The sequence below is a fragment of the Mytilus californianus genome, unplaced genomic scaffold, assembly GCF_021869535.1.
Source record: "Mytilus californianus isolate M0D057914Y unplaced genomic scaffold, xbMytCali1.0.p SCAF_6, whole genome shotgun sequence".
Classification (NCBI taxonomy): Eukaryota; Metazoa; Mollusca; class Bivalvia; order Mytilida; family Mytilidae; genus Mytilus; species Mytilus californianus.
In genome coordinates this window covers 90,566,481-90,583,222 of record NW_026262712.1, presented here as the reverse complement: position 1 = coordinate 90,583,222, position 16,742 = coordinate 90,566,481, and the positions used below count along the sequence as shown (strand labels likewise).

Sequence of the window (16,742 nt, the reverse complement as noted above, 5' to 3'; positions counted from 1 at the left end):
CTAAAATGCTTATTTTTGGCCCCTTTTTGGCCCCTCATTCCTTAACTGTTGGTACCATAACCCCCAAAATCAATCCCAACCTTCCTTTTGTGGTTTTGAACCTTATGGTAAAATTTCATAGAGATCCATTCACTTAAACTAAAGTTAGAGTGCGAAAACCAATGTGTCTTTGGACGACGCCAGACGACGACGCCAACGTCATACCAATATTTTGCGGTCGTATAAAAATTGCATTTTGATAAAAAAAAAATATTACTCTGGATTGAGATGCAAGAGAAATTTTATAACCATATACATAAAAGGACTAATATTTCTTTCTTTCTATGAAATAGGAATTCTTAAAATATTTGTACTTGTGCAAGACTTTAATAAGTAATTTGTTACAAATGTATTTGTACTTTAGTCACATCTACTTTATCAATGCCTGATAGCTGCAATTGCACTTAGTTGATATCCAATGGCAACTTCTGAAGTCTGCTCAGATTTCTTAGAATGAATTGTCTAAAAAGAGTCTATAATTATATAAAATAGATTTTTCTTTAACTGAGAACCATCAAATATCTGTTTTTTACAATAAAAGACTTGAATATCGACAGCCTCAATCCACATTAAGAAAGCTTATAGATTATAGCACGTCTTGGCCTAATTAAAACTCATCAATCAATAGACTGAAGGCCTGGGAGGATAGAAGGTTTGGTAGAAATCATTCATATTATACAGGAAGATAAATCATTCAGTGCAGTAATTACCGCGTTCATGGCGCCTGAATACTAATTGGGACTATTCCCACAGAATTGATTGCTCACTTTTGCACAGTATTAATCAATATACATTTTATACAAGAATTACCAGAAAAGGCCAATTCAAATTAACTAATTCATGTACAACTATAACTGTAAATTCAAAAACTTTTGCAATTTTTTTATTATTACGAAACTTTCCCACAGGATATTTTTCGCAAACAAAACCTTGCATTTTAACATTTTTTATAAAATTATTGTATTTAGTATTTCCTGAAATCGCAATAACTAATATCATTTGTTGTTGATTATTTAACAATCAACAATCGCAACAATAAATGTTTGCAAAAATGTCTGAATTTACTGTATACATGATGTATACGACTATGTTCCACTTGACAAGATTAAAAACCTACACTTAAACTTTATCTCAATTCACTGTCGACATAACATTAGGAACTTTCTTATCATTATCATGAGAATGTGTCATTTATGCTCTATGTAAAAGAACTGGCCAGCCTGTTATAGAATTATATCATATTATTCTTGATCATGTTGATAAGAAATTGAATTTGTTTTATTCTGAATGACTTGACTGGTAACCATTTTTCCACTAATAAAAGTATTGTTTCTTTTTTGAAAAAAAGAAATGTTTTGCATCTTACAGAAATTATTTTAATACCAAATAGCTAATAATCTTTTCCCTTTAATTTCTAATAATGTCATCATGGTCAGTACTTAATCCTGATTTTTTAATTAATCATAGTTACTGCATTTACTGCATATTTAACTAAATCTGGTAGATCTTTGGTAGTTAAATTTATTAGTTTATTCACATCTTGCTTCAACTTGGGGAGGTTTTAGACCTCAACATATGGTGTGGAGACCTGACTTGTTGAATCTACTATATGTTGACCAGGGATATGTTTACTTTGTCATAGAAACATTCAATCCTGTTTTCCTATTTCATTCATAACGGGTCACTCAATTTCACTTTATCACCAAGTATTCATTTTTAATGAGCAATACAACGACTGGAGTAGGATTGATTGATTGTTGTTTGCTTAATGACCAGTTGCAAATATTTCATTTTCATGTATGTTCAGGACAGGAAAAAATAAACAATACATACAAAAGGTAGGTCTTGTAATAAGTGTTGGCCAAGATGTAAGGTGAAAATTTTGACTGCCACTGGGACAGAAATTTAGCCTTGCAACTTGCCACCTATGGACCCCACTGGAGCAGGAACGGTTTCACCTTCTACACATTAAAACTTCAAAATACCATTGTATGTCCTTGCAGACAAAACATTCCAACTTACAGACAACATATTAGTCTGGTGATAGACAAAAACAATACTTATTATTGAATAGGAACATAATGTTTCCCACAGAATGTAACAAAAAAGATAGCCTGTAATATTCTATCATATTGCACTAGTGCAAATATAGCTTTGAATTAGCGACATTATCAGTGACAAAATATGATTTTAACAGTGTTTGCTTTACAGTAGTATGGTTATTGCATGAATATTAGAGAACATTATCCCTCATACAATAAATATTGCACTCACAATTTCATGCAATATAACAATCTACTTAAGACAATATTCACCAATATGCATGCAATAAACCTATAGTATCTAAATCACCTTCATGTAATTTTAAAATTCTTGTCTAGACAAGACTTGGACAGACAAGCAGACAGAGTGATGCCTATTATTCATACCCTGATGTTAATCATATTAGCCTGGTTTGGGTTGTGGGTAAATTATTGATGATTTATGATAATTCTGAGCCTGCAAATACTTTCAAACAAAAGCAAACAAGAAAACATCAATATAATCATGATGATAAAGCATCTTCAGACATATACTTCACATTTGTCTTGCTGAGGAATCTTTTACAATTAATAATTAATCCCTCTTGCAATGGTTGGAGCTCTGATTCCTGGTATTGATTTCGACTAGAAATAACAATTATCTATTAGAGTTTATACTGAATCGCTTTCTTTTGACTTCACAGCTGAGGATATATTGTCAATTTCCATACTTTCTAACATTATTGATTAGGTTACTGATTTTATGCCTGACGTCAATAACATGGTGAGTGCATGAATGTTGTGATGTCACAGATTGTTACAAATAATATTCAAACATTCCAATAAAATGACATGCTAAACCAAGAAAATAAATAATTAAAAGACTATCCTAAAGTTAACATATAGCAGTAACATCACGTTCTATTACCTTTACATATAGCACTTACATGACCTAACACCAAAGAACAGACGACAAAACAATGGACTAAAATGATAGAAGCAATTTGTTTTATTGCTTAAATTCTGTAAAATTTGATATTGAAATACCCTCAAACCTCATATTTAGAACTCTTGTACTGCCCAAAATTATAAGTATAAATATTCATGCTTTCCGATTGCAGCCAAAAATCTATCAGCTTTTACTTATCAATTGTACTTTTCAAGAAAAGTTATAAAAATTATTTAACCGGTACATCATTAAATATTCATAGTAAACAGACTACATATAAAACAACACAATGCAATTATTTCTTCAAATCTCAGAATAACAGGAAAAAAACACTCATTAGTTGGAAAGCTAAGAATGGAATTTTCTGGATTACGACTTAATGAAACACTTTGACGTAACAAATTACTGAATGGAACAAGAGCACCCTGCTGTGATTGATAAAGCAATCATCTCTCCTAATGATAGGGATTGGAGGAAGGAGAGAAAATAAATGTCAAGTGTGATGGTTTTATTGATTAGGATTGTCAGAAAACAGTTGAAATCCAAGCACTAAATATTGCAGTTTTATCAAGGCAACAACTTTGCTGATGAGCTGGATCATAACATATTTTTCTGTTGTATTCTAATATGCATTCTGTTCATTTCTTTAGTGATAAGTTTATAATAAGCCATGAAATTGATCATAAATTTGTGAATTGTGTCATTCTTATGAAAATGAATTATTAACCTTTTCCATGCTGCATTGTTTTTCATAAATAAAAGTTTTCGTTTATTTGCAAAAGTATGCAAATGAGCTTCTGAAGCATAATGGTAATAATAATTTCAAAGTAGGTGATCACAGGGCAGGATCATGTCCCAGAAAGAAAGATACCCAATGGAAAACCATTTGTTTTTGCTGACTTCGTGACCTTTTTATTGACCCTATGGCCAATGGGATGATGAAAGATACAGTTATTTGTCCCTCCCAGAAAGGTGCTCCTTCAGGAGTAACTTTATCCTCTATTTGCTACCATTGAAAGAAAACATTCCTTGCTACAATCATGACAGTAGTCTTTGGAATGCCATTTTGGTAAAAAATGGCCAATATTCGATTTTATTTTATTTTTTACTATTCAAACATGGCCCTCAAACCGAAAGTAGCAATTTCATGGCTCTCATTCTATGAAAAATTAGGATAAATACTTATTGCATTTCTTCATGCTCGGAACCCTTCTCGACTTTGCATTTCCTTGTCTTAATGTTAAAACACTCATCATTGAAACACTTTTTAATCAATTACAGACAACATAATCTACTGTGGATTCATTTATTTTCATGGGTAAAAATTTTCAAGCATTGAAAAGTAATCGTATTCCTACAAATTCCATGAACATTATTACCCGACAAGTAATTATGAATCCACAGAAGTATCAATCTTACTTTAGTAAATAGCACAATCTAATACTCCTGAGCTTTTATCAGATCATCGACTTTCAATGCTACTTTTAAACGTGGTGTATACACTAGATCCTGTTAACAATAAGTACACATGCAGATAACATAAAAGGTCAAGTATACAGTACCTTGTTAGAATCCAGATCTACAAGCCAGACATCATCTGGGATTTTAAATTCTTTCTTGTATGGTATAAAACTGGCAGGAACTCCAATAATAAAAGGTGTAGGGGCACTCAGCAGCTGTAAATACAACAATATTTGTAATCAAATTTCTTCAAATATAAACTACAGTGGATAGCATATATATATAACAGTAGCTAATTAGAAAGAAAATTTGCTATCAACATGTTACATGATTCATACTTGATAAGCAAAATAATAGAAACCATTTTTAATTTGAAGGACCATCTAGCTGGCAAAAAAAAACCTAAATTGATCTTTTTATGATTAACATGCTATGTCTGCATGGCATGAGCTGTTCTAGAAAAAGGATCCCATTCCAATGGAAAAGATCATTGAAATATTAGGTTTTTGGTTGGTTTACTTTTGCAGGTAAGGATATGGTGTATTTCATGTATTTGGAGCCAATCCAGGTTTAAAAACATTAAGGATTTTGACCTTTCTATCTCTAGAGTTCTGACCTTGCATTGACATGCTCCCATTCATTATTTGTGCAGAGTTTTGGAATTTGTGTTCCAAAATAAATGATTAATGAACTATATGGCACATAGAGTGTATTCATGGTACATTTTGCATTGAGGTAATGAGTTTTATGCAATATTTATTCAAGTTATATTCACTGATAAGCCAACAGATTTCTTGTGTTGTTAGATGCCAGTTGTTCTTATAAGTTCACTTTTAAAGTGCAGTTCAGGAGGAAAATGCCCTCTTTTTTGAACGATTTATGTATATTTAGTTTGTTGAACATCTGGAAATAAATAAAATGATAATACAGCAACAAATGTGTCACAAGATATCATCAATTATTTTGCTAATTCATCAATATCTAGTACAAAAAGGGGAAATCATTATAAATCTATGTAAACAAATTTTCACTGCAAAACAATAAATGTATAAATGTAAAGTGGTCAACATTTTTTAATGTTCTCATTTGACTTTGGATATAGATAATAAATATAGTTTTATTGATATTTTTTAAAATCAAATATAAAAGATGAGTAAATATAAGAGCTAGAATATACAAAATGTCAATAGATATAGAGGAAATGTGGGGTATGAAATTATGGATTCATTATTATTCACAAGGTTTATTTTTGTTGATTTGTGGGTATAGGTGATCCAGTGTTCACCGAAAAAACATCATTTCTTGTAGTTTTTTATTTAAATTTGTGAAAGCCACAAAATCAAGTATCCATGAACATGATAAAATATGCTTTTCCTCAATTTACAAAAATTTGTACCATGACAATATAAACTGTTATCACAGAGATATGTCTCGCCTTTTTGAAATTTTGATAATGCAAATGTTGAAATTAAAATAGCAATACTTTAACATGTAAGTTATGCAAATATTCAAAGTCAATGAACCATGACTGAAGGTACATGGCTAAACAATCTCCATGGAAATGAGATATGCCAATGCTAATACAACTGCATACCAAATACCATTAACTTTTTATAAGTTGTTCCCTTTAAACAAACCTAAACACAAACATTAACTTGCAAAATATGTAAAAGTTTCATTATAAGTTGTTTCCTTTAAACAAACCTAAACACAAACATTAACTTGTAAACTATGTAAAAGTTTCAAAGTCAATGAATCATGATGAGGGGGTGGGGCTATATAATCTTCACGGAAACGATACTTGCAAATGACAATAAATTTGCATACCAAATATCATTGACTTAACATTAGCAGTTCATCTTAAACTGATCTAATCACAAACTAATACTTATAATTTAATTTTGGACGTAACGCGTCTTCTGATTGGCTGACGTTGTTTTTTTTATCAGCTCATAGACATAATTTTGTCATGTGACCGTGACGTCATCAACGTTTTTTTAATGGTTTACTCCGGTTTAAAATGGAATTTAGAATTAAATTACAAGAAATGACTGTAATATTTTTTCTGTCTATTCGAAATAACACAAAAAATGTGGTGCACACTTTATAATAACCCGCTACGCGGGTTATTCAGTGTGCACCACATTTTTGATGTTATTTCTTCATAGACAGAAAAAATATAACAGTCATTCCTTAAGTAAACTAAGCAAAAGTTTCAAAGTCAATAGACCATGACTGAGGGGGCGGTGTCAAATATTCTCCATAGAAATGAGATGTGCTAATGCTTATACAATGTACAACTGTATACCAATTAACATTGGCCTACCACTAATGGTTCCCCTTGAACTGACTAATCACAAACTAATACATGTAAACTTAGCAAAATTTTCAAAGTCAACAGACTATGACTAAGGGGGCGGAGCCAAAAAATCTTCATGGAAATGATATATGCCAATGCTTATACAACTGCATACCAAATATCATTGACCTACGACTAGTGGTTCCCCATAAACTGACCTAATCACAAACTAATACATGTAAACTATGCAAAAGTTTCAAAGTAAATAGACCACTAGTGAGGGGGCAGGGCCAAATAATCTCTACGGAAATGAGATGTGTTAATGCTAATACAACTGCCATATATCATTGACTTACCACTTGTGGTTCACCATAAATTAGACCTTATCACAAACTAATACATTGTTGACGCCACCGCCGCAGTTGCCGCCACCAGAAACAGCATACATACCTATGTCTCGCTTTTTGACTCTATCAAGGCGAGACAAAAATAATCCAGGGTACATGCACTATGTTAATGAGACAGAAACAAAAATAGATTATAACCAAAAACTAAATGTATAGCATACATTTTTGTTTGATGAAGTTCTGAAAAATAATTCGAACATTGAAGAAAATGTAAATTTCTCTTTGAAATCACTGATTTACATCTTTGCTAGCCATGCTAGCTAAGGGTTATTCACTGGCCACCTTTTCTTCACCGTTGTTAGATTAAGGCAGAATTAAATATCCACAAGGTAATGATTTCCATTGGTTGCATTTGTAGCGGGCTGCATAACTCAAAAAGTGCCTTTAAGATGATCATGTGTAAATGTAAATCAACAATTGCCATGTGCAGATTCCGCCAGGAGTCTTTACCCAAAAAAATAGGATTTTTAGTGATACTTCTAAAGTTCTCAATCAACTAATTGAAGTTCTTAGGTATGATTCTCATGCAAATGTTGGAATGTTAACATATATTTGCAGTAAACACTGGATTGCAGTCATATTTTACACATCCGAAATAAAAATAGTAAAAATGCTCTCATAGAATGATGTAGTTGGAGTAGGCATGAAATCTATATGTCACTAGATGGTGTACCGCTGTATTCAAAAATTCTGTCTTAACCTGCTGAGGGTGAAGAGGAGGGGGCTGGATTGTAATCCTTGGCTAGTGAAGATGACTGAAATACTGAACTCAACTCTAATGGGTTATTAATCGAACTACCTCTTGCACACTGTAGAGTAGGTCCTGTTTGTAAAGACGGGCCTATTTCTGGAGGTTTTTTCACTATTCAAGTTCAGCATGTGTGCATATATAACATAAAATATTCAAGTAATAAAGTAATAAAGACAAGGACAGTATATATATTCTATATTAAGACTTAAAAGAAATATTTACCTGTTCTCCTGACGACATGCAGGTTGGCAACAATGGTATTACAGGAAACATATATTCTAATGGATAAAGCATATAGACAAATGCCATCACACTCATTGTCAGGGCATTGTAATCACGAGATTGCATCACAACCTACAAATAATGAAGACTTACGCGTCACAAAAAGAATAAAACACCCTTGTACAGTGAATAATTTTTTCAAGATATGTCTGATCCACAACCAACATTGTGTATTTACAGTTGGTTTATATTTTAGTATAATTCTTCTATATATATATATATATATAATGATATAATGAACAACAAATATCAAATGCACTTATTACAAAAAATTATCACTTTATACAGCTCACTATAGTATTTATAGTAACAAATTAAATGTTCACCACACTTGTGATTCTTAATTCTCTACATAAATAATAATTTTACATGTGATTACCTTATATTCTAACATGATAGCGGTGAGGACTTTCAGGCATGTATCAACACCTAACAGCTCTAATGGTAAATGTAAGGGGAAGTCTATAAGTGAAAACCGGGTATGATCTGGCAAGGCAAACAATAAAGGGGGCTGTAAGTCTTTGGGTAAAACCTGAACCTGAAAAAAAAACAACATAAATACATGAATTATTGGACTTTTTCTTTAAAGTAATCCAACAAATATTTCCGATTTCAGATTTATTTTTTATTGTATGTGTATTGAGTTGGTTTATAAACATGATAAAGCACACCCAGATATGGGTTTTTTTTCTTCTTCAAATTTTCATTTACCATATATCTGAAAATATATTTCATTTTACACAATAAGAGGATAGATGAATTTCCAGAACAAAACAAATAGAGACAGCACTGCAGTGTATAATGTACAATAATATGATATGATTTAAAAAATAATAAATAACCAAGAGCTGCGCCATGAGCGCATGATGCGCCCGTCGCTGTAACAAGAATAAAGTTCCATAGCTCTTCAATGTCATATCAGAAATTTATAAAAAAACTAGAGGGATGTTTTCTTATTAGATATAAACCAGTTACCAAAGTTTCACGAAAACTGCTCAAAGAACTTTTGAGTTATTGTCCGAAAACTGGAAAATCCCCCTTTTTTAATAAATAAAACCCCATAACTCAGAAACATAAAAATCTAAAATTTATAAAAATCAAAAAGGAGCTCAATAGATATAAACAATTCACCAAAGTTTCATGAAAACAGCTCAAAGCTTTTTTGAGTTCTTGTCCGAAAACTGAAAAAAATGATTGGTACATCATGTACATCTAAACCTTAAAGGGGCACTAGCTGTCAAATTCGTGTTCACCGATTTGACTCAAATTCTCATATTTGATTTATAACAATGTAAAACATTTATCCAAACTATCAAAAGTCTAAAATAAACAATTTACAGGGCATGGGCTCGATAATGTGTATCTTCGCTTCATGTGTATCTAAGTCTAGACGCCATCTAATTAACTATCGAGTTGACCACCGAAGACCTCCGATCACCATATTAGCGATGTAAACATAAATAAAGATATAAATAGATTAAGCGAACTCGTGCAATTGGAATTTTCTAGGTCTGTTTAATTTCATATTATAGATTAAAAATATATGTTTATCATCTTTTTTACCTGTATAAGAATGATTTTTTTGTGGATCGAATCAGTCAATCAAATGTTTAACCTTTGTTTCACTTTCAATGTTGACATTCTTTTCCTTTAAATAACTTCACACGCACAATTCATGCGTTATCCATCTTTAGCTAAGGGGTTAAATTGAAGTTCACATGAATACGGATTCAATGAGGTTGAATTATTCACTTGCAAGTGAATAATTCATCATCAATGTTTCTTAGCTTATTTTGACAAAATTGAACCATACTGGCTTCTAAAAGCGAATAATTATTTCACTTTCATTAATGATTGAACAAAATAAATCATATTTTAGATTTTTTATATATCTTGTAGCTAGTGCCCCTTTAATACAAAAATTAAACGTTCCTTTGCATGAAGAATCAAATAATTTTGTTCATCCATTATAATATTCATGTACAAAAATGTACCTTTACTTTTTTGTACATATCATTAACCAATTAAAGTAAATGTTGTACAAGGTTGAACTGGTTCATAACTTGATTTACTCTTTATTCAATCTGATAGTAAGAAATACATGTAGTTGTATTTGATTATATATATTTTAAAATTCAGTTGTGTTGAATCATATGCACTCAACAAAAAATTAATATCTTGACATCTTGAAATAGGTCAATCTATATAAATATACCCTATAAAAAATGTCAAACATCTTTAATTTACTAGCTATATAGATATTTATGTACATTGTAGGTGGATAATAAAGTCACACAGCTATTTTCATTTGAATTACTCTCAACGGAAAAGTCTTTTTTATAATTATACAACTTGATTTATTTTTATTACAGCCAATTTGTACAAAACTTTATAGGAGCCAATAATTTTTCTTTTTTTTATCTAGGTTTTACATTTTAATAGAAATCAAATGGCATGTTCAGAATGTGGGAGTGATGCTTTTATAATGAAGCAAAGTGATATAAGAATTGAAAAAAGTATATTCCGGTATAAAAAGGAGTTATAATTATCTGAAAATGGTCCTCAATTTGTATTTATAGCTCCAAGCATATATCACAACTTGTCTTTACTTTCGATTCATTTATAAGTTTTATGGTTACAAAACAGTGACATCATTCAAAATACAAATCTGGGTATAAAAGATTTAATTTACAAATACATTGTATGAAAATATCTTTTTAATCATTATGTTGCAAAAGCATGAAAAGTCGTATGTCAAGGACGAATTTTATGACTTGATAAATTTTGTTTAAAATGCACAATGTGTTAAACATGTAAATGTTTAAACCAGAGGCACTATAAAACTACCTTTATAACAGCTGTGATAATAACAGATTTTACATCCTATGGGTTTCTTTTGTTACATTTTAACACATTTAAGCCAAAAAAAGTATGAATTCTCACTTTTTATGGATGCTTTTCCCCAAAGGCAAAAGCAAAGTGCTTATCTAGCTGTTGAGTGTAAAAATAAATCGCTGAGTTTTTTAAGTATTTGAAAGTGACTGTAGGGGGCTTGTAACAACATGAGCAATGAATCTATTACTGTTAACAAATAACAAATAACAATGGAGTTCATTACCACAAAATGACTTTTATCTATAGGTTTCAGTAATCTTTAGACCAAACAAAATATAAATCTGTTTCTTGCCTCCCTACCTATCCTAAATTTTACAACGTAAATTTTTGAAACGAAAACAAAAATTAATCAACTAAAAATTTATGGCATTGCACATTTTGTATTTAATCATGGACAGGCCTTAAATAAATGATTAGAATATGACTGATGATAGAAAGTAGGAAAACATAACGAACAACAACACAACAAAGGATCAATCAGAAACAAAAACATTCAAACATGTTACTTTCTTGATACATGAATGTATTTAATTTTGTACTATTAGTATTAGCAATGATTAAATGCTAAAAAAATTGCAACTATGACTTGAAAAAAACACACCTTAACAAAATCTCTAGTTCTTCCTTATAATCATTGATTTCAGCTTACAATGACATAATCATATATCAATACTATGTTTTACTGATTTAGATTGTAAAGTAAACTAGTTACCCAAGCAAGCGATTGATTTTCAAAATGAAGGAAAAATCTTTTACAAAATGTCAATTACTGTAACGAGTCTGAACCATTTCTAAGAAGATAACACTTAACAAGGGCAATTTACTGTGAAATTTTTTTTAGTAAAAGTCCATCCCACTTTCTTTAGAAGAGAACTTGAAGTGAAAGATTTAGTCAAAATCAATTTGATTCTGTTCTCGTTTCAATGTTATTAGCTTCTTTGTAGCTCATTAGATGTCATTTTGACAATTTTCATTTACAGAAAGTTACATCTTAGCAACAATTTTAATGTAACCAATTTCTAAATCACCTTCAATTTGAAGGCATTTAGCTGTTAATTCTGCCTAGTTAGCAAAATTGTCAAGTTCAGTGCATTGAATCATTTTTCCAGCACCAGTATTACAAAAGATATTTGGTAATAACTTGAGACAATCACAAATATGTTCATGTATGTACTTCAAGTAAAGTTTACAAAGTACATGTTCAAGCAAAATTCATACCTTCATTATATTTATTTAATGGGTTTTTTTTTTGTGATGCTAAAAAAATTTAATAAACAATCTAATCTGTGGTTGAAATGATACAATCATAATAATGCAATACAATAATAACCTCTACTCTCGTCTTGCCAGGCACTGGTACAGGTGCACTTAACAATCGCAAGATCCATGTCTCAATCTCCTTTACTTCATGCATCACCAAACCCGTCAGATTATCACTTCCCTGTCCTGTTAAAACTCCCCATACTGTGTCCCTGAAATGTCAAAAATAGTGTGCATGCTGTAAAATGCCTTATACATGTACATATATTACTATATTAATGTGTCTATATATTGAAAATATAGTATAAAATAAAATGCTCTGCAGTGTGCAGCTTGATACATCAGCAGAGGTCGAACCCTGAACAGTTGGGGTAAGTCCATGTATGGACACAACATTCAAGCTTGATACAGCTTTGAATTTGGATTGTGATTAAATATTTGACACAGCATAAGTTTCTGACACAGAATGAATGTGGTCTTAAAAATTTGAAATAGGACATTTACCTATTATGATCCAATATCCAAAATTGAAATACATGATTCAGCATATCAACCAACCCCAAGAATAAAATTTTTGATGAAATCAAACAAAAAAAGTTTAATTTTGGACCCTTTGGACCCAAATGTGGACCAATTTGATAACCGGCCCCAAATACAAAATCTGAATGCACAGTTAGATTCAGCATATCAACCTAATCAAACATGTCAAAGAACCCTAAGAATTCAATTTTTGTTGTAATCAAACAAAGTTTTAATTTTGGACCCTTTGGACCTTAATGTGGAAAAATTTGAAACGGGGCCCAAGATTAATAATCTACATATATGGTTAGATTTAGCATATCAAAGAACCCCAATAATTCAATTTTTGACGAAATCAACCAAAGTTTAATTTTGTGGACCCTTTGGACCTACATGTAAATGTGGACCAATTAAAATATGAGGCCCAAAATCCAAAATCTAATACACGGTTAGATTAAGCATATTAAAGAACCCTAAGAATTCAAGACTTTGAATTAAAAACCCCATTGAAATTTGTCAAGAAATAAGCAATTTATACAAAGTATTAGAAAAGTATTATTTTTGGCCCCTAATTCCTAAACTGTTAGGACCATAACCCCAAAAATTAACCCAAACCTTCCTTTTTTGGTATGGAATCTTGTGGTACAGTTTCATAGAGATCCATACACTTATACACAAGTTACTGTCCTGAAACAAGGAAAATTTTTGTTTTTTTGCCTTTAATTCCTAAACAGTTAGAAAATAACCCCCAAAATCAATTCCAACCTTCTATTTGTGGTATGGAACCTTGTGGTACAATTTCATAGAGATCCATACACTTAGAGTATACTCAAGTTATTGTCTGGAAACCAAATATTCTTCAGACACAATGATGCTGACGATGACATCGCCATACCATTATATGGCTGCAAAAATTTTGCAGACGTATAAAAATGACATTAATCTTAATTACCTGCAATGTATATGCCCTTGAAGTACTGTAAATGTGGAAATTTTGTGCTGGGGTACTGTTATTTTCCCAACCATGTAAAATGTGCAAAAATTTCCCCAGGCATGAATGGTTTTTATGTTAGAAAGCAATGATATTGATGAACAGGGAGACATTATTGTTTAAGCTTGAATTTATCCATGTATACATCCATGTGAAACATCTGTGCAAGGAAATTGCATAAATATCCATGTTTACAGTTCTCTCAGCAAGGCTCACAATTTGTAGATCTACATGTATGTACAAAAGTACATGTCTGTTAAACAAATGTATTCAATAGTCCAGAGATCTAGAGTCAACCAGTAAATATAGCTGTTCAACAAGGGAGGGGGGAGATTCAAGTACACCAGGATAAAAAAATAAAAACTTGTAAATGTCAAGTAAGAACTGTAAGAGAATGAGTTCAGAACCAGCTCTTTTGCCAATGATGACAGCAGAAAAAATAAAATGCTCCGCTGGGGCGCAGCTTGATACGACCACAGAGGTCGAACCCTGAACAGGTGGGGCAAGTATGGACACAACATTCAAGCTTGATACAGCACTGAATTTGGATTGTAATTAAATATTTGACACAGCATAGGTTTCTGACACAGAATGAATGTGGTCTAAGAACTTAAAAAAATTTAATTTACCTATTCAAACCATATCATTATTATTTGCTTTTATATATAAATCAGAAATAACCAATTTAAAATGGAAAATTTTAAAGAAAAAAAAGCCCTCCCCCCCCCCCCCAAATTTGTTTAACCCCCTTATGATTCATCACCCCCAAACTCAATCCCAGCTTTCCCTTTGTGGTATGGTACCTTGCAGTACAATTTCAGAGAGATCCATTCACTTGAACACAAGTTATTGTCTGGAAACTAGAAAAATGCTTGTTTTTTGGCCCCTTTTTAGCCCCAAATTCCTAAACGTTTAGGGCAATTACCCCCAAACTTAAACCCAGCTTTCCCTTTGTGATATGGAACCTTACAGTACAATTTCATAAAGATCCATACACTTACACACAAGTTATTGTCCTGAAAATAGAAAAATGCTTGTTTTTTTGCCCTTTTATGGCCCCTAATTACTAAAATTTTGAGGGAATTACCTCAAAAATCAATCCCAGCCTTTCCTTTGTGGTATGGTACCTTGCAGTACAATTTCAGAGAGATCCACACACATGAACACAAGTTATTGTCTGGAAACGAGAAAAATGCTTATTTTTTGCCCCTTTTTGGCCCCAAATTCCTAAACGTTTAGGGCAATTACCCCCAAACTCAATTCCAGCTTTCCCTTTGTGATATGGAACCTTGTAGTACAATTTCATAAAGATCCGTACACTTACACACAAGTTATTGTCATGAAACTAGAAAAATGCTTGTTTTTTACCCCTTTATGGCCCCTAATTCCTAAAATTTTGAGGCAATTACCCCCAAAATCAATCCCAGCATTCCCTTTGTGATATGGAACCTTGGAATACAATGTTAGAGAGATCCATACACTTACACACAAGTTATTGTCATGAAACTAGAAAAATGCTTGTTTTTTGCCCCTTTTTGGCCCCTAATTCCTAAAATTTGGAGGCAATTACCCCCAAAATCAATCCCAGCATTCCCTTTGTGATATAGAACCTTGCGGTACAATGTCAGAGAGATCCATACACTTACACACAAGTTATGTCTGGAAGTTACAAAAATGCTTATTTTTGGCCCCTTTTTGCCCATTAATTCCTTAACTGTTGGTACCATAACCCTCAAAATCAATCCCCACCTTTCTTTTGTGGTATTGAACCTTATGGTAAAATTTCGTTGAGATCCATTCACTTAAACTAAAGTTAGAGTGCGAAAACTAATGTGTCTTCGGACGACGACGCCGGACGACGACGACGCCATACCAATATACGACCACAAAAATTTTTTTGCGGTCGTATAAAAATCACCAAAAATCTAGGAATTCTAGGAAATAAACTGTTTTTTAACATATTTGACTGAAAATTTGAAAGAAATCTTCAAAAGAATATTGAGTAACAGTGTTTCCTATTAACAATGGAAGCTTAAGATGTACATGTACAAATTTGACAACAGTAACCTAAATAATGTACATGTACATTCACATGCATATCCATCTTAGTCTCTACATGTAATAGACTCCAAGCATTGATATAGTATACAAAAACATACATATATGCAAGGTTGGGCGGTATTTACCACCCCCGGTATTTACCAGTGGTATTTACCGGTATTTACCGCCCCGGACAATACTCCCCAAGTGGTCAATACTGGCAAATACTGGTCAATTGAAATTTTCATGCTTCTTTTGACTGACTTATCTATCAATTCTAGTAAAAAAATGGTTGATGAGGGAAAACTTTATTCCTTTGGCATGATTCAATTTATAAAAATGAATGATATTGGTATGTTATTAATTATTAAAACATTAAAAATGACTAATTTAGTTCTTAGGGGTAATGATATTGCATACTTTTGGTATACATATAAAATTGAGCAGCTACCGTATATCAGTTATTCAACATGTAAAAATCAAGATATTTTTTTCTTGAAAAGGTTTGAATTTTACAGGTAAATAGAATTACAAGTGACTAGCAATATAGATTATCAGAACATTACCTATTATATGGCTAACAGGTGTCAAAAGTTTAATTACTTTAACAACTGTCTCCTAATAAATGTTGACATAACAGGAAAAAAGTCATAAAAGTGATTTCTAAAGATTGTTTTAAACAATGAATTAATTCCTGACTATTCAACAGCATGATAAAAAATGTTCTAAATGCAGGAAATGTTTTTTTTAATAAATATATAACAAATATATATATAAAACAATTTTTTAAAATTTTTTAATTGCATATATATCTTTCAAAATAACTGT

At 31.6% G+C, this 16,742-nt stretch overlaps 1 protein-coding gene across 6 annotated transcripts in view; it reads right to left on the bottom strand.

Annotated features, from left to right (window-relative positions):
- LOC127705416 (MAP kinase-activating death domain protein-like) overlaps positions 1-16,742 on the bottom strand; it is a 98,147-nt gene that overhangs the window by 73,987 nt on the left and 7,418 nt on the right. For all 6 annotated transcript variants that reach the window (XM_052209721.1, XM_052209722.1, XM_052209724.1 and 3 more), the window contains exons 3-6: positions 12,435-12,576; positions 8,589-8,747; positions 8,150-8,281; positions 4,572-4,685 (exon numbers count right to left, since the gene is read on the bottom strand). In XM_052209721.1, the coding sequence (XP_052065681.1) occupies positions 4,572-4,685; positions 8,150-8,281; positions 8,589-8,747; positions 12,435-12,576 (547 nt within the window). The remainder of the gene's footprint in view (positions 1-4,571; positions 4,686-8,149; positions 8,282-8,588; positions 8,748-12,434; positions 12,577-16,742) is intronic.